At 40.2% G+C, this 19,828-nt stretch overlaps 1 protein-coding gene across 9 annotated transcripts in view; it reads right to left on the bottom strand.

The window, feature by feature from the left end:
• LOC146317867 (receptor-type tyrosine-protein phosphatase mu) overlaps positions 1-19,828 on the bottom strand; it is a 237,728-nt gene that overhangs the window by 42,348 nt on the left and 175,552 nt on the right. For 6 of the 9 annotated variants that reach the window (XM_084733216.1, XM_084733221.1, XM_084733218.1 and 3 more), the window contains 7 exons: positions 18,764-19,041; positions 14,880-14,960; positions 14,156-14,182; positions 12,319-12,330; positions 9,654-9,847; positions 2,334-2,421; positions 704-780 (listed from right to left, as the gene is read on the bottom strand). In XM_084733216.1, the coding sequence (XP_084589342.1) occupies positions 704-780; positions 2,334-2,421; positions 9,654-9,847; positions 12,319-12,330; positions 14,156-14,182; positions 14,880-14,960; positions 18,764-19,041 (757 nt within the window). The remainder of the gene's footprint in view (positions 1-703; positions 781-2,333; positions 2,422-9,653; positions 9,848-12,318; positions 12,331-14,155; positions 14,183-14,879; positions 14,961-18,763; positions 19,042-19,828) is intronic. The other 3 variants (XM_084733223.1, XM_084733217.1, XM_084733220.1) reach the window with 2 other exon arrangements.

A 19,828-nucleotide genomic window follows, 5' to 3' on the forward strand; every position in this document is an offset into this window, starting at 1 on the left:
GGCAGCACATCAGAAAATGTTAAAACAGATCATTTTTGTGACAGCAACATTGTCTGTTGACAACCTCCTTGTTTTGTGGTATTAGAAGTTGATGAATCTTTCACTTAAATGAAAAACTTGACAAATTATTGTCACGTAAATGAAATATACAGAAGAGTTAGAGTAACCAGACTAATAATTTTCTGTTCTCATTTCTGTTTATCTGCTTTGCTTCTCTTTCTGATGTTCGAGGCACCGTATTGTGCTTTCATAGTGTGTCCCATATCAGTTATTTTTCAGTTTTGTCCGTCGTTGTAACTTTTTAATGAATTAATCATCCATGGAACTTCTCCCTTTTTTTCCATTTTTGGTTCTCACAATGTGTTCGTGCTGTTGTTCAAAGCAAAGTCCAGAACTATAACCTCAGTTTCCCCTGTGTGCTGCTTTGCCTTTTCTCTCTCCCAGCGCTGTCAGCCTCTGATCTTCATTCCTCTTAATATATCCATTGAATGGAGTGATACAGCAGCCCTCTAAAGTTGAATATAAAGGCACTGTGTGTGTGTGTATGTGTCTGCCTGCATGTGTGTGTGGATATGATGGGCAGGCAGCAGGGGCTGCTTTGTCCCTCAGGCCCCCTGTGACGGCGGCACCAGCGCCCTCTCTCTCCCCGAGAGGAAGCGCAGTGACCTTTGCGTTGGTGGCGCTGGCTGGTGTGTGTACTTACATCAACGTAATTTGCATTAATGTAATCGGAGCTCTGTTCCCCCTCCAGGGCCTGCAGCCTGACACGGGAGTGATCATCTGGAAGAGAGGCGGAGAGGAAGAAACCAGCGTTGAATTAATCATATTAACGAGGGCAACAGGAGAAGAAAAAGGGGGAGAGGGACAGAGAGACAGACAGAAAAAAACAGAGGAACAGACACAAGAGGTGATGGAGGAATGACCAGACTGGCAGCACACTGTGGCACAAATGAAAACAGAGTTGTAGAAATGCATCACGGCTGATGAATGGCTGCTGTCATGTGACTGACAAACACAATGATGATGCTGTCGGTTTAAGACCTTGATGATATGAAATCAGAAATTATCTCTGTGAAACATGCTCGATGACAGACCTTATAAACCTTCAGGTAATGGTTAATAAGGTCATTAGTGCGTGGAGAGGGAACACAATACAGACAATGTGTAACAGGCTAAACCACAACACAATTAGTTCGAATGAGGAGAAGCATTTGTGTTTTGTGAAATGAAAACTATTCAGCCTTGACTCTAGATTATGTTATATTAAAAGAATTTGTTGAAATTTGTAGTATATTATCTACCATTCTGCATTATTAAGTTACATTATAAAACTTTGAAGTCGTATTAAAGGGATAGTTTGGATTATTTGATGTGAGGTGCTTCCACAGTTATAGCGGTCGACACACTCAGTTTGGAGAGGCAGCAGCAGCACCAGGGTCATCCACTTATGTGAGGTCACAACACAAGACTGTATGATATCAATGTTGTTTCTAGAAAAAAAAAAACATTTCTCTCTGCACTCCACTGGCAAAATAAACAATTTTACCCCACATAGGAGTTACTGGTCTACCGCTGCTTCAGTCAGTTAGCGTCACACAATAACATTTTACAAATTAGCAGATCGAGGCAGGTTTGGAGAGGTTGGTTTGGAGCAAGCAATATTTGGCTTATATTGGCTTAACAGTGGTTTCCCACTGGAAAAAGGTGTCTGATGGCACAGTAAAGCAGTCCAAATATTCTAAACAGAACAGAACGTAAAATATGTTTTCCTGCTGGCCCTGTCCACAGCAGTACTTTGCTTGACTTCTGTGCTGGTACTCCTGTCTGCTTCTTCAAATTGAGGGTGTGTCCATCATCTACTGTAGGTATTCCATTGTCTATTGGCAAGTACCCTCATAAAACTCAACTTAAAATAATCTGAATTATCTCTTTAATAAAATCTCCGAAAGTGGGTCTTCAAGGTCTTTCCCGCAGTATTAAAAAGAGGCTTAAAATGAACTGTCTAATCAGCATTAATTGGCAAAGTTTGGATAGGTAATATGAATAAATTGTGAAACCAAATCCAACATTTTCATAAACATTTCAGAGGCTACATGTTATAATGCGCCATATGCAGTTGCAGCTTATTTCTCATAACTGAAAAGACACTGCAGGAAGATGAATATAAAAGTAGATTGGAAAGGTCAAAGCTGTTCTCATTGGCTGATAATAAAACTCTGTTTGAGCAGCTTATAGTTATCCAGAGTCACAAGCCTGGCCAATAAATCAGGCTGAAGAATGGGAACGGCACACAAAAAAAACTCATGAGCGCTCAGGAGGTGCTTTGTACACACATGCAATAATATTCCCATATCGGTTCTTCATGCGGTTCTCATCCTTCTTGGCAGAGTCCCATGGCGCAGACTGTCCTTCAAAAAAGCTCTGAAAAGACAGAAAACAGAAAACAGAGAGGGGGCAGATGAAATATGGTATCATGTGTGTGAGCACTCTAAATGATAACCAGGCTAAAGAACACAGCCTTCCTCTTTAAGCTTTACAACAAAAAAAAAAAAAAAAAAAAAAAGGAGGGGAACATTGGCAGTAGAAAGGAAGACACAGAGGCAGATATATTCACATCATTATTAGACATGAAACACAGAGAGAATGGAGATTCCTGGGGAGCTGTGTCAAACAGCGAGTGCCATTAGGGCAGAGGCGGCGGGTGTCACGCTCAAACCTCTCCCCCTGCGCCGCTCTGCCGGGCGGAGCCACCGCAGCGGCTGTCTGTCTGCCTCATCTGAAGGACTCAATCAGCTCGTCGTGGGGAAAAATAAAGCCAGCTCATCGTCTGCAGATCAAAACTGCTCCGCTCAGATTACCCTCATGAAATATTTATCATCTCTCGCTGGGGAGATTTCCATTCTGATGGCACACCAGGCACAATTAAGCCAAATTATGAAAATACATCTCCGCTGCCAGTCCACCGCTGTTCAGCAGGGGCGGCGGGCGGACGGGTGGGGCTGGCTCCAAGCAGACTAGCCTGGACAAAAACATGTTATTGTTCTGGCTTTTTGATAGTCGGCTAATGCACATTTGAAAAGTCAGCTAATACATTAGAATGCAGGCCGTGTGCAAGTGAAGATTCGAGAGCATTTATCGGAGGTTAAACAGATTGTTTGGAGAGTTCCTTTTAGTGTGGTTAGCCCGCCTGAGAGAGTGTGGCGCTTCGTCCTCAATCATCAGCGTTCTAGGACTTGATGGTTTCATTCATCTCAGTGCTACGGGAGGCAGCAGGCTGTTTGTCTCACAAATAAAGGTCTCTCAAACACGCTACAAGGACACATTGCTAGGGATTAGTGATTTCACTGAGAAACAGCTCTAAAGGTCAGCAGCAAAACATATTTTAACCACTTAAAAAAAAGGCCCACCTAAGAAAATCAATGTCAGTTTAAGTGCACGTAATGTTTAGAATATTGTCCACTTTACATTACCCTCAGACAGCCTTTTCTGATGGGTAACCCACCATTATATAAACCAAATATTGCCCTCTCTCATTCAACCAAACTCCAACAGTCATTTTACCTCTCAGAAAATGTGAGTTGCTGCCTCAATCTGTTAGACTGTTTGTGTTATTGTGTGACTCCAAATTAATGCTTTACAACACCAAAGTCACACAATAACAAACAGTACCAGATCAAGGCAACAGTACTCCAGCAACTCTTGGGTCCTGCATGGAAAAATTACTGATTTTGCGGATGAAGTTTGCGTTAGTGAGAGGGAGCTGTATTTGTCTTATATAACAATGGTTTCCTGTCAGAAAAGGCTGTCTGACAGCAAAATAAAGTAGTGAAAATGTTCTAAATATAGTGTACACTTAAACTTATATTGACATTTTAGGTGGGGCTTTTTTAAGTGGTTAAAATATGTTTTGCAAGGTTAAACAGATTGTTTGGAGAGTTCATTTTAGTGTGGTTAGCCCCTCTGAGAGAAAGAAGTGCTTTGTCTTCAATCATCACTGTTCTATGACTTGATGATTTCATTCATCTCAGAGCTATGGCAGGCAGCAGGCCGTTCGTCTAGCAAATAAAGGTCTCTCAGACACGCCACAAGGACATATTCCTGTATTAAGTCCTAAGGATTAGTGATTTCACTGAGAAACAGCTTTAATATGCTAAAAATATGTCCCATCCTTCCAGTGAAGATGGAAGCATGTCTCAGAGACAGATTATACAGGCCTCTCCTCCCGTGGCAGTATGTCTTGAGTAAAATGCACGGGCCAATGTCGTTCCCTCTGTCACTCTGAAGGATAAAGGTCTAATATCAAGCATCTGGAGACAAATCATCTTCAAGCCGAAAGGCGCTACCTGGCAACTTTATAATAGTTCTCTCTTAAACCGAGTGACCCTGCCTGTCTCGGGTGCTTTCGTCTCATTCCTCAGGCTGTTTAGATCCTGAATTCAGAAAAACTAATTATGGTGATAAAGTAGTTCCCAGGAGGGAGAGATTATATGAAGTCTCTCCATTTAAGGCTACATACTCATACTGGGAATAATTAACTACCTAAAATTCATCAGACAGCTACTGAAAAACAATGGATGGCTCCACCTGTAAAGCATTTTGTAGCAAAAGTGTTGTGCTTAACTTTAGTGCATCTGCAGGTAGTTTTTCATCATCCTTAAATTATTCCCATTGGCCCAGATCCAACTTAGTATGTTTTTAATTACAGGCTACCTGCTGTACCACCAATCCCAGCCAGTAAGTGAAAAGCTTTTGGTGCATTCAATTACTATGGGAAAACCGAAACAAAGCGACAAACAGAATACTTGACATACACACCGTGGCAAAGTTAAACAAAATAAGAATAAAAAGAGATGGTAACACAAAGAAGCAGGCTTGTTTAGTGCTTCTGGATTAATTAATCATTCACTGTGTGAGAAAAGGAGACTCATTCAGATTGACTAGTGTTCATTTGTGGTTGGAGCTTATAGAGCTTCTCACAGTTAGGCTAGATGCAACACATTTCCCCTCACATAAAACAAGCTGAAAACAAGTAAAATACAATGACAACATAACATTTAGAAACTTGTTTTCTGCTTAACTGTTCTGCTCACTCAAACTGTCCGTCAACGTGCAGAAGAATTTGGACATGCAAATACTTTGTTCTATCAAATACGGCTTTATAAAGCTTTTTTAAAGTATACAACATAAGTTTGCAAGGCGTGAAGTGTTGTGTAGCATCCCTTTTCCATGGTGTTTTCCCAACCATCAGTCATATAATCTGTTTGGTCCAAATTGTAAATGAGCTTTGGTATTAGGTGGTTTGGCTATGTGATAATAACATAAAACACAAATGAATTTACTGACCCAGTGTATTTGACCCCTCGTAGGTCCCCCCACCTCTTTGCTCTCTGCTCCAATAACAGCTGTACAACCTTGCTTCCTTGTTGACTGTCTCAGTGTTCTGTCTCTTCTTCTCTGAAGAAGTTATTTAAAAAATAAAATCAAATACACAGGATGCTAAAATTAGCCAATGTTAGTAAAACACCAACTAAAAACATAGCTAATGATTGAGTAGTTTTGCTAACATTAGCAACAGATGTAACTAGCTGCCTAACGATTGATGTAGATAACTAGGATTTTCCGAACAGATGTTTTCTTTTTATGTTTTTATCAGACGTTTTACAGCATCAGCTAACTTAAGGTATGACATATATATGTTGCTTTTACAGATTCCCCAGCAACATCTTTCAACCATCTTTAAAATTAGTTTTTCTTTTCCATAGACGAGCCTAGCACATAGCATATCTAAGTACAGGAAACGGGACAGGAGCAAGCTTGATCAACTGGTACTGAAGCACAGAGCAAAAAGGGGGCGGGATTTATGAAGAGTCATTAGTATAGTGTCAAAAATTACTGGTTTGAGTCATTGTTATCTCCCCGATTAATGAACTATTTTTTCTTGGCTCTTTCTTTGAATTGTACTGACAGGGAAGTAAATATGCTTTTAAAAAGCTTTATAAAGAAACATCAGTATTAAAGGGACAGTTCACCCCCAAATCAAAAATACACATTTGTCCTCTTAGCTGCAGTACTATTTATCTATCTCTAGATTGTTTTGGTGTCAGTTGCTGTGTTTTGGAGATAATGGCTGTAGTTATGCCAACTGTATCATTGCACCAAAGGAAGCGCACATCTACTCATGGATGAGAGGTTACAGCTCAGCCAAGCATTACTGTTTATATCCTACACCATCATGAGCATGAGCCTCTCCTCTGTGAGTAGATGCACGCTACTCCTGCACAGTGATATGTTTGGCAGGTGTAGTTCATTAGAAAGTGAATAGTTCCTACATCAAACTGCTCACAACAAGGTCTGTGGAAGATCATTATTTCTGGAAAGAGATATTGCTGTTAAGTTTTACAAATGTATGTTCCAGAGTCACACCAAAACATAATGGATATATAGCACTGCAGATGAAAATACGTATTTTTTATTTTGGGGTGAACTGTCCCTTTAAGATGTGAAGCATTTATGGATCTCACATTTCACAGTGACACTGTAAAGACTTGACATGACAAAAGTAAAAAAAAAAGTCACTGTTTCACACATTTCATCATCAAATGTTTTGTAACTTTGCATAGCTTCTGTTGGTAAATGCCCTTTTCAGACTAGATCATAAATGTGAGATGTTGTTCATCCCACAGGGCCTCGAAAAGTAGCCAACAAGCACCATCAATCTGTCAGTTTTGTGTGTATCATCTACAATAACTCACAAATAACCAAAAGTATTGGCTTACCTCGTTTATCTGATCCAAAGTTAACGTACAGAATAACAAGAAGCATGGGTCAGAGAGAGATATAGTACAGTGTAAGTCAACAGGTTTAGAGGTGCACTAGGCTCCAATCTCATCATCAGAAATAAACGGTTAAAAAGGGCATTAACCTTAAGACAGATTGATATAGAGAAGACAGCAGCGGAAACACAACATACAAATGAATCGCTCTAGCCAAGTGAGAATGAGCTCCGTTAACACACTTTAAGCATCCCACAGGCCTTTTTTGCAAAAGGCTGTGGACGCCTATGTGATAAGAGGACAGGGGGAGGGGGGGGCAATAGTTTGTTGTGGCATTGATTTCTTTTGATTGACTGTTATGCACCCATGCAATGCTGGCCGCGTGAACCCCAAACACCTTTATCCATAATGGATTAGGCCCGGAGGGCAGCCCAGAGCACTCCAGCCCCTCAATGATCTGATGCTGCAGGTAGCAATGGGAGGCTGCATTATTTAATTCCACTGTCATGAGCGGGAAGTGGGGAGTTAATTACTGATAAATCTGGCCCACACATCGTAGAAGTAAGCAGGGAGGGAGATGAAATGAGGGGAGGGGAAAGCAAGGAAAGGAAAACACAGGAGGTGTAGATAAGTAAATTACAGAAAAACAGATGAAGCAAGAGAGAGAAGAGATAGAGGAGATGTGTTCAGCGTAGGGCTGGGTGATGTGGCTTATACGAAATATCTGAATATTTTAAGGCTGTACTGTGATATACGATATATATCACAATAAACAAATTTTCTACATACTGTAAGTTCTAAAATAGTGTAAACATATAGAATAGCTGTATTGCTGTAGATTAAACTACCAGCAGTAGAATTGGGTGATACAGACAAAATAAAATATCACAATATTTGACCAAATACCTGGATAGTGCAACGAAATTGTGGGGGGAGACTGTTGGTGCATTCACAAAATATTAACACAATGAGATTTTTGATAAATAGTCATCACTAATGTGGATATAATTATTATGGCCAGAGATACACTTGCTCTTAAACAACAAGCTGCATTAATTCTTGAGGATGAGCACAAGCATCACTCCAAATACGCCTATATTGCAGGATATGAGAGGCAGCCATGATGCATATGGATGTGTATGCAAACACATAGTTAAAAGCAAGTATATATTTGGCCAAAGTGGGTAATGGGAAATCACAGAACAGCTCGAACAGCCTGGTATAGAGCTGAAGCAATTAACTGATTATTAAATTAATCTGCAACTATTTTGATAATCAAAAGAAAAGCAGCAAAGCAGCAACGGGCAAATGTTTGACATTTCTGAATCAAAAATTAAAGAAACCTCTGATGTTTTTGCTTGGAAACTGACTGAAAGTACTCAAACTGTTGCAATTAAGGATTTTTTGGGTTCTGCTACTTTTATGAGTATTTTTTCAAGACTGTAATTTAACTCACACTTAAGTATGCAATACATTATGTAATCTACTTACATAAATACAGAGCCAAAAGTCTTTAAATAGCTTCTTTTGACCAACCAACAGTCCATAACTCTTTTTCTATTATAAACAACAAAAACAGCAAGGATTTAAAAAGCAAATGCAACTAGCAAATGTTTTTGACATTTCTGAATAAAAAAATGAATAAAGTGATTAATAGATTATCAAAATGGCAATTAGTTTTCTTTCAATGGATTAATCTACCAATCGTTGCAGCCCTAATTTAGACTGAAGATTCTGAGAAACAGAAACCGCTTTTGACTGAATACCTGCTACTGATTATGCACCTCAACAGTTAGAAAGTAACTAATACTCTGAATAGTTTTTGGGATGAATACTTTGTACTTTTGTACTTTGTACTACTATTTTTAACAGTTTTACATGTAATTGAGTAATATTTTTAGTTATGTCACAGTATGTCTACTTGGGTACAGATTTTCAGTACTCTTTCCACCACTGGATGCAAGTTAAAAAGAAAAATATGAGGGTGGGGAAAGGTGATGAAGAAAGAAAGAAGACAGAGCACTAAAAGAGTGTCAATACTATCAGCAAGGAGTGTGATGTCAGAAAGACAGACTGATATTCAAAAAGAAGGATTTAAAAAGTCTAGCTTAGAGCCAGCCTGTTACCACGTGGCGTCAGGGTGAGATGAAGCTGGCTGGTGTGGTGCTGAGGGACAGCAAGGGGGCCTAGAGCACCGCCAAGCCCTGCCAGCCTCCTGTGCTAATGAGCGGAAATGAGAGTGATGCTCTTCTGGGGCAAAATCTTTTGTTTTGGTGTCAGCGAGAGGCATGGTGTCAGATTACCAATGCCGTTGTGTGACAACAGTCTTAAGAGAGCAACAGGCTGCCATCGTCAGAGTCTAATCGGACCTGATTCAGATAAAGGAGGGGACATGGCTAACATACGGCTAGCTGGTCCTTACACTTTACACTTTTTTGGCAGGGTGGAGGGTGTGTGTGTGTGGGGGGGGGGTTGCATTTTGAGTTTGTCTACAGCTGAGTCTCTGAGGGGGAGAGTGGGAGAGCAGCATTTGACACACACATGCACGCAAAAACGCACATTCTCTGCAAACAACAAGGAACAGATGAACAACAAAACGAATCACACCGTAAACACACTGAGACGGGGTACATTAACAATTTATCATAAAAGTGCATCTGGGGAGAAACAGAACAGTTGTGCTGCGTGGTGCAAAACACAGAGAGTGAGACGGAGAGAAAGAGAGACAGACAGATACATGGAGACACAGATGAAGCCTTGTATTAGACTGATAAACATTTCCACTCAAGAATCTCTGTGGACACGTTAAAATCTATCACCAGGCTTGATTTGTGTTTACAGCAGGGTAGGAGGGGTGTGACAGCCGGATATGCATCCTACCTCATACTCCTCCTTGAAGCCGTACCCTTCAGCGCACTTCATCTGGGTGATGTGCTGGAGGAGGTCTGCCACTCGGATGGCAGGGTGCAGCTGACCCGTCTGGTACGGCACATCGACCTGCTCCCGCTTCCTCAGGGAGTGCGTGTGAGACTGCACCAGGCTGCTGGTGTCGCTGCCCATGTTCTGGCTCTCATCTGCGGGACACAAAAGACAGGGACAGGCCGGGGCAGGTCAGGACGGAGAGGCAGGTGATTTATCTGTATATTGCCTGAAGATACATATGGGTGACATAACGCTTGAAGCAGTAAATGGCTGTAGTGTTTAGTGTTTATAGGTGTTTAAAGCTGAGTTAAGTTGCTTTAGGTGTCACTCATGCCAGTTCATGTCTCACTTACAACTGTTCCCATTACCAGATGGCACATTATCTCATTTACTGTTAAGCATTATGTCACCACCCTCCAGATTGACAAACAACTCTCAACTAGTAATCTGTTTGTTATGGATGGTCACAACAACACAACATCATTGAGTAATAGGATGAGTCATGTGGTGGGAAGGTTCAGGTCCATCTGTCTCAGTGTGTGGCTGGAAAATATTCAATATAACAGGCCTACTGTACTGTACGACAGCCTATAGCCATTAAAGGGATAATTTGGATTATGTGAAGTGGGGTTATATGAGGTACTTCTTTATAGTCAGTGTATTAACTACAGTAGATGGCATGCTAGCATGCCGCCAAGTTTAGAGAAACAGCAGGAGTCTAAGTGTATGAAGCAATGTTCTGCTGTGGACAGGGTCAACAGCAAAACACACTTTAGCCACCTAAAAAAGGTCCATCTAGGAAAAGTTAAGTGTATGCTATATTTAGGATATTTTCACACCTTAATGTTGCTGTCTGACAGCCTTTTCTAACAGGAAACTACCATTGTATAAGCAATTATTGCCCTCACTTGCTCAACCAGACTCCATTGAAAAAATCAGTAATTTTACATTTCAAAAAACAGGAGTTACTGGTCTACTGCCGCTCAGTTCAGTTAGTTAGTTTGTGTTATTGAGTGACTTCTGATTTTTTTAAAGGTTAGCTTGAATTCATCAAACTCACTCAATAACACAAACAAACTAACCAATCGAGGCAGTGGCAGCTCAGCAACTCCTATATTCTGTGAAGTAAAATGACTGATTTTACCTATAAAGTTTGGTTGGTTTGAAGAGAGCAATATTTGGCTTATATAACAGCATTTTCACCTCAGAAAAGGTTGTCTGATGGTAAAGTGTACACTGCATTCAAAATTTTCACCAATTTACCTTGCCATCAGACGACCAGTGGTGGTTTCCCAACATCAGGAAACTGCTGTTATATAAGCCAAATATTGCTTTCCCTTGCTCAACTATACTCCATTAGCAAAAACTAGTCATTTTAGAACAGTAGTTGCTAGTCTACTTTGCCTCAATCAGTTAGTTTGTTTGCATTATTGAGTGATGTCAGTGTTTTCAAGGGTTATCTTAGATTCACATGGTAACACAAATAATCTGCTTGAGGCAGTGGTAGACCAGCAACTCCTGTGTTTGGTGAGGTAAAGTTACTGATTTTGCCCATAGAGTTCTGTTGGTTTGGAGGACGTGATATTTGGTTTTTATAATGAGGGTTTCCCATCGAAGTAGGCTGTCTGACTGCAAGATAAAGCAGTGAAAATAGTGATTTTTTAAATGGTGAAAACATGTTTTGCTGATGACTGTATCCACAGCAGTACATTTAGCTTCCTTTTTACATCCTAGCTTCAAGTTACGTTGCTTCAACTGGTATAAGGTACAACCTTACTGGAGGTGTGCAGACCGCCATCTACTGCAGACAATACACTGACTGGACAAGTACCTCATAAAACCCCACCTAAAAAAAAAATCAAACTATCCCTTTAAAATACAAGGCCCTTTAGCACTTACACTATTAGCATTTAATATGGCTACTGTCAGAGTAAAAGCAGTCAGTGGCCCTCAACTGCAAGAAACAGTGTAGAGCGATCATAAAAATCCACATGAAAATGCTGTAAAACAACAAGTTTACTATTTTTATTTGTCTTTTTTTACTGGCACTACAGTATGCTGGTTTGGGCTGCAGCTCATATGGACAGTCATTCAGTCCATTCCAGCTCTTTCATACTGTAATCCAGTCAGTGGCAGACATGAGGCACAGATGCTGTGGGGGAGCCAGCGGACGATGGAGGGTGTCCAGAAACATGAAGGAGGAGGATGTGAGGGGGTGCGGTGGGCCACAGTGAGCATGTTGCAGCAGGCACCGTCAGAAGCATCACACAGACACAGCGTGGATTCAACCCCTGCCACCCCGTTCTTTTCCCCCCCGAAAAATGAAAAAAACCAAACCTAAAAAAAAAAAAATAAAAAGTAAAAATCAGGAGGGAAGCGGAGATGGGAGGAGAATGCATGGGGTGATGCTGCCAATGGGGCACTTGTACGTACTTTGACCATGCTAGGCTAATGGTGGCTTGGTGGCACGGTTACGGAGGGTGGTGAGATGCTAACATGTCCACTGGTCATGCAAATAAATGTCGTAATGTCCATGTCAGAAGCAGCCTCTCACTGTCAGCTTGCTCTCTGAGTAAAACACCACCTCCTTCCCCCAACCCAGGGCCCACTTGGGAAAACTTACCATTAATGGGCACTTTTTAGATAGCAGATACATAAGAGGTTACGTATGTAAAGAGAAAGAGAGGAGAAGAGAGAGGAGAGAGGGGATAAGCAACAATACAGCATGAGAACCTGTCACAGTAGAGTGTTTTTAGAGCTACGCTATAGGGCAAGATCACATGCCTCCTCAGTCCAAACTGCCTACAGGTAGAAAGCCTAGTCAAGGGGGGATGTTGAGTGGATGGATGGGGCAATTTCAACAGTGCAAGACAAAAGTAAAAGAACAAAACAAGGAAGTCATGGATTTCAAAGGGAGAAAATAATGGTGAAATACTGGTAGTCCTTGGAACGAGCTGTAATTGTTTCCGACTTGCATATTTTAATGATGCCAATTATTTTTTTGAGTATTCTGACATTTTGAATTTCTTTCTCTAATTGCTGTAATTATATTTGCATGCACTGGTGTGGTGACACCTGTATTTATACCATTTTTATTTTTATTTTTTTTTTTTTTTTGCAATAGGACTGTGCCGAAATCAAAAAAACATTACTAATCGTTTATGATCTAATCAGTTTTGATCATTAACCTCAACTGATGAGACAATGCTGTGACTGAATGTGTCACAACTGAAAGCATGTAACCTTTTCTGGCTGCCGTAATTTCATGTTAATTGTTTCATGCTTCATTAGATGTGGAACTAACATAAGCAGCTGTCACAACAGCGGTGATGAAAGACGCTGCTTTAAGTTGCACTAATGTGAAGAAGGAAAAATAAAAAAGCCCTGACTGGAAGTTGTGTTCGTATAAATACAGCCACGGCGCTCATGGTGAAGCTGGAGTTGAGAGTTGCTTATTGCGTCTTTCTTCGTGGCCTTGAGTATTAAATTATTACAGTTCTAGTGCCCCACTTAGTTGCTACAGTATGTGGTCCGCTGGTATAAAAAGCGCCTGCTCGTTTAAGATGCGGCACTTTGGGCTGCTCTGCATATTCAACAAAGGGCAGTAATAATTAAAAGCAGAACAAAATGCTTTTTTATAATTCTATTTTATCACTGAACAGGATGAATAAACACGGGCAAAACCAAAACAAAAACAAGTAGGTCACTAGCAGTTAGCCAAAGGCAGGGGGAGCGACATTAAAAAGAATAATAGAAAAGGTTGTTGTTTTGGAGGGAGGGAGGGGAGTTAAATGCGTAGTGAGGAGAGAGGGGGAGGGAGGGGAGGGCAGCACAGCTAATGCAAGACTTTTAGAACGCATCCCGCTTTTTTTTTTTTTTTTTTGGAAATTTTAGGTGAGGGGGGCTAAAAGAGAGCGTTTTTCTGCCTTGCTCTCATGCTGTTTTAATTTCTGTTTTGTGTCTCAGTGCAGCTGCTACGGCTTCAGCACGCTGGAGCCTTGGCGCCGGGGCCAACTGCCCCCTCCTGTTGCCCCCCTTTAGACACTCCCCCCACATCCAGTCCACATGTCTGTCCATGCATATGAGAGGTCAAACATGTATGTGACATCACACGCACGACACGCAATGCGGATGGGATGGAGTGAAGCCAGCCTCAGCCCAGGGAGAGCCCCTCATCTGATGGGGGAGGAGGGAGAGGAAGAGGGGAGGAAGGAGGAGGAGGAGGAGGAGGAGGAAGAAGGGGGGGAGGAGAAGCAGCAGGCAAGGTATGAAGGTGAGGAAGCCATCTTTAGTAAAAAAGAGCCAACCAAAATCAAAAATGGAAAAAAAACTGTGCTTTTTTTGTTTGTCCTCACAGTTTAAGTCTTCAAACATCTTATGAATGTCATGTTCTGTACTTTTCTTCAATGTAGAATAAGAATAAATAATCAACAGCAATGGGAAAAGAAAATGTGTCTCACCTAAGATAGCAGTTGGCACAAAGGGATCTGCTCATACCCCCAAAACAAGTGCAGAAGTTGGAGGAGGAAAGAGAGTTTGCAGTAAATAAAAGAAGATAAATCCACAAAAACAACAATCACTAAAAATAACCGACAGTTTGTTGGTTTCTCGCCAAGCAGCATAACAAGAAACTTATCATATTTTCCAGCAAAGCTAATTACACACTAAGTGTAGTTGATTATAAATCTAGCTGCCCTTTACTCCATCTAATCAATGAGCTGTAATCTGATTACATAAGACACACAATTATGCATATTATTTGGAGAAATTGAAGTTATAATTGAACAGCTAAATTCCATCTTGGCGAAGTGATACAAAAAACACTTTCTGTTATAATCAGCAGAGATGAAGCACAGTGTAAACCCATCTAAAGTCAATTTATCTACCTTCTCATTTGTGAAATCGTTTTCTAATTTTTAAAGCACATATTAACTTTATTAGCTGAAATCATACCACACATTACAGTCTGTAATTTACATAAAAAGAGGCCTTACCAGGAACATAAAACCAATTAATATTTGTTTGAAAACATCGTGTGGTATTAATTTATCCCGACACTTCTGCAGGTTTCATGATTACTGAATTTCACACCTTCTGCTTTCACTCAACACCACTGCTTATATACAGTCAGCACTTCTCTGTTGACATAAAAGATTAGTGTGAGGAAATACAGGGCATGTTTACCTGGATAGTAGGAGTTGGTGGGGATGGAAGTACTGAGAGTGTTGGCTTTAGGCAGTGTGAAGGAGGAGGGTGATGATCCAGCTAGAGATGCACAAAAAAGAGCATAACACAAGGCAATCAATAGTCTAGCATTGATTAGTTGTGGAAGGTAGTCAGAGTTTTTACATACATGAAAATAGCAACACAATACAAAAATGTCTTGGAGGTCGGTAAGAAAATGTTTTACTTTGTCATTTGGGTGAACTGGCCCTTTAAATAAAGGTTTCAAAAAGTACTGAAAGAAAAATAAACATAATTTTCAGGAACACACATTGAGTTTGTTTCCTTTTTCTGACCTACTGTGCATTCACTTTTATTTACGACCTTTATCGGAGAGGCTGTGCATAAGACTGTCATTACACTGTCATAATCATGTCATGTCAACATGAAGGAGTCTTTATGAATGTTTATGACTGTCATTTGGTCATTTACGTAATTTTTATTGCAAAGTTGACATTGTTTGAGCTGTGTTTGTTATGACAGCTTGACATTAACAAGCCAGTAATGTCTTTGTTATAACTACTTGACATGATCAAACTTGAGGAGACTGTTTAGCTTTATGATTTAACATTACATTATACTGTCATATGTGATTGGTTCTGACACTGGCTGTCATGACACCATTATAAATGTGTGGTGTGTATTTTCACTGACTTCAAGTAAATATTGAACTCAACATAAATATGTCATTATATATACACTATTTATACACACAAATACAGCAAAACAATGTATGAAATAGAACTATAATAACAGTCCCTGAACATGTAGTGATTTTATTTTAATTTATTTTTGTACTTTTTTGTTAAAAGTCTGTGTATGTCTGTATGTCACTGAAAATACTAATAATTCACTTGTTTTTTCCCAAAAAATTGTTTTATGGTCTGCAGTCATAAATGAGATACTGTGTGAAAATTCAACTGCTTTTCATTTCCCAACATTCCCTGAGTGTACTGAACTGAGAAAGAGTTTTTGTTATTGCCTATGAATTGTAATTTTCAGGCGTAGAAGGAAGTTTGTGTTATTTCTTATTTCAAAAGTGACATGTTTTTTTTTTATGAAATACTTTCTCAATTATTCACACAATAATGGTTCACAAAATGTCAAAAAGTAGTCTGTCACACATTTCCAGAGTCCAAGTTGACATATTACTTTCGTTTTGTTTTGTTGCCCAATAGTCCATTACTCAAAATTATTACATTTAACATTGTAGAAAATTAAGAAAACTAGTAAATATTCAGAGCCAATCTTTTGGCATTTTCTCATCAAAAAGCCTTCAACTATTTAGCAATTATCAAAATACTCACTGATCACCTTTGTGAACAATTTTTTCAGCTGTACTTCATGAGGCAGCAAACTGGTCCTCATCAGTTGTACCGTATATTAATGAATTAATAAGTTATTACTAATCATAACTACTTAATATACTGTAAAGGATACAACATGTTTTAAACGACAGTCATATGAGTTTTATATTAAATCTTAATATCCAAAGTGATGTCGAAAAGTCCAGTATTCTCTATGAAATGTAAAAGTACTTAAAGGTAAAGTTAAAGAGTTAGGAGTATTACTCTTCAAATAGTTGACTAAATTACTGTCAAATCATTTGCACTGACTGAATAAAGTCTCAGTTAGAGCAAATGCCATGCCAGTGGGGCTCGGGTATCTTCAGGACTCTAATCTGACTGTCAGCCATGACGTTTTGAGCCAAAATGACACGACTGACAGTCATGTAAGGTCACAGGGAGCACAGTGAGAGGGCTTAGGTACAGTGTTGAAGGCATTACACTGATAGGGTAGAGAAAGAAATGATGCATTTAAAACATTTGTGCTGGCAGACAGAGGGACCCAGACTTGAGCATCCACACTAACAGACAGTTAATCAAGGTCACAGCATCTTTGGGGTCATCCCCTGCAGGGGTGCGGAGACAGAGGCTGCTGTGGAGTTTTAATCTGATGGTTTTGACTGGGATTATACCAGGTCAAGCCTTGGGTGCAGACTTAGCTGAGCTGTCCATCAACAAAGTATTAAGTTTAACCTGGGATAGACAAAATTAATAGGTTATCACAGCGGAGCACATCTCGTGTGTGTGTTTCCTCTGTGAAATGGAAACACAATGGTGCTGAGTGTAGGACCTCAAGACAGACTTCTTATTGATCAAAACACAAAACGCTCTTCAGGCTAATAACACAACTATTCATACAGTACAGTACAGGTAACAGCAACAGAATCCTAACAGTAGCTCAATAGTACTGCTGATTTAAGTTTAATTTTAGTTAATTAAACAAGAATTTAAAAGGGAATGTGTAAAAAGGGTAGAACAAACCCTCGAGGGCTTGTGAAGAAAGATGAATCTCCAGTTGAAGAAAGAAGAAATGAAACAATCTTTCTCAAAGTTATATCAAAGCCTCTTTCCATCAAATGAAAGTACATTCAGTTGAACTGTTTTGAAGAAGCCGGTTCAGTTTGACTACCGCTACTGCTGGTAACAACGGGTAGTTTTTCAAAAGCTACAAAATTGCTGTCAAATCATTTGCACGGACCGAATAAAGCCTCAGTTAGAACAAGGCAACAAAAACTGAAAAACAAAGAGATATTAAGACAGTTCTTCATTAAAAATCAATTTTCACCACTAATTTATGCAGCTGGATGTGGTAAATGATTAAAAAGGAAGAACACCTTCATCACGGTAATAAGACAAAGTCGTATGGTTTCACACTGAGGTTTGATGCCTATTGGTCTACAAATTTTGATTCCTGTCCTAACTTAAACGGCAGATTGAGGATTTAAAAGGACAATTCAGGTTATTTAATGTGGGTAGACACCAGCTGGCCACCCCAAGTTTAGAGAAGGAGAGATGTCCCCCAGCATGGAACCTAAGCAATGTACTGCTGAGGATGGGGTCAGCAACAAAACAGATTTTAGCCTCTTAAAGAAAGGTCCACCTAAAAAAAACAATATCAGTTTAAATGTACACTATATTATCAGTATTTCCATTATATTGTCATGAGACAGCTTTGTCTGATGGCTTTATACAAGTCAAATGTCACTCTTGCCAAAGCAACCAAACTCCATAGGCGAAATCAGTCATTTTACGTCATAGAACACAGGAGTTGCTGGTTTATCTCTGCCTTTGTTTGTGTTATTGTGTCACTTTGGTGTTATAAAATGATCATTTGGATCAAATAAAGTCGCATAGTAATGCACACAAACTAACTGATCAAAGCAGTGGTAGACTAGCTGCTCCCGTGGTCTGTAAGGTGAAATTAATGATTTTACCCATGGAGTTTGGTCGGCTTGGAGAGAGTGATATTTGGCTTATACAACAGAGGTTTGCCATCAAAAAAGGCTGTCTGAAGGCAAAGTAATGCACTGAAAATATTCTAAATATAGTGTAGACTTGAAGTGGATATTGTTTACTTTTAGGTGGACCTTTCTTAAGGGGCTAAAATACCTTTTGTTGCCACCCCCCTTCACAATAGTTCATTGCTTAACTTCTGTGCTTGTGCCCCTTTTTGGTTCTCCAGTCTAGGGGTACGCCACCTGGCATCTACTTCACTTGAAAAATACCTGAACTATCCCTTTAATACCAAAGTTCTGTTTAGGATTTTTACCCTGCATATATTCCTAAATCCACAAATCTCTTGGAGGAGGACCAGGACATTTTTAGCTTGTCCCAGGGTGAATATTTCCTGTGCAGCCAAGTCTGATTTCTTTCTCACCTGACCAAACCAAATAAATTGCTTCCACCGTGCTTGCTGTGTGTGTGTGTGTGTGTGTGTGTGTGTGTGTGTGTGTGTGTGAGACAGTAAAAGGCAGGTAGGTTGATGCAGGACAATCTTACCTCGGCCGTTGAGAGTGAGTGCACACTCGCTCCGGCCGTTGAGAGTGAGAGCACACTCGCTGCGGCCATTGAGCGTCAATGCACACTCGCTGCGGCCGTTGAGTGTGAGCGCACATTCACTGCGGGTGTTCAGCGTGTGGTTGTGTGTGTCCATGAAGGACAGCGCCTCATCACAGTTGGTGCCCTGCTCCGTATAGCTCTTGTCCATGGAGTTGACCATCACGGTCATCTCCTGGCGGGTGCTGTTCAGTGTCTCCTTACGCTTCTTGGCCAATTTCCTTCAGAAGGGGCAGAAATAAAAACAAAAAAATCAGATAAAAAACAACAATGACTGTGCTTGAATTGATCTGACATGATGCTGGCAGCGATGACTCATAGATGTAATGAGATGGCTGAGCTAATGTGCCCCGGGCTGTGGTCACATTAGCTTTTTACTGGGCTCCAGATGCTTTTTCAAGCAGTGAAATATAAATCCTTGAGAATGTGGAAAGGTGTGACACCCTAACCCAAATACATCAGTGGCCCTGATGATTTAAAATTAGCTATAGTATTTGGGGGCGGAAGAATTAGAGTTGTGAACGGTGAACTGAAACAGTCAACCTGCTTTTATTGACCTACTTTGAGTTGATGTGCCGGAGCCTACAAGCAATCTGTTCCTGATCAAACACCATTAGAGCATTGTGTACGCAGTAAACACACACACACACATGCACACATCTACATGCATGCACACACACACACACATATTCCAGACTGCAGCTGCCGCACTCACATCTCACCTGTGCTGACTTCACTTTACTGAATGATAAGGAAATAATGATTCTGATTCAAGATTTTCACCTATAAAACTGTCCCACAATCAGGCCAATGGAAATATTCACGACCTCCTCATACAACCCAAATTCCAAAGTAGTTGGGATGCTGCGTAAAATGTAAATTAAAAAAACGCAATGATTTGAGATGCTGCAGACATGAAGTTCAGGATTTACTGTATATTTACAAAAAGCAATAAAGTTTATCAGCTTGAACATTAAACATCTTGGATTGTATGATTTATTGCAGGAC

Source organism: Lutjanus erythropterus, chromosome 12, assembly GCF_056507025.1.
Source record: "Lutjanus erythropterus isolate fLutEry1 chromosome 12, fLutEry1.hap2, whole genome shotgun sequence".
Lineage (NCBI taxonomy): Eukaryota > Metazoa > Chordata > Actinopteri > Lutjaniformes > Lutjanidae > Lutjanus > Lutjanus erythropterus.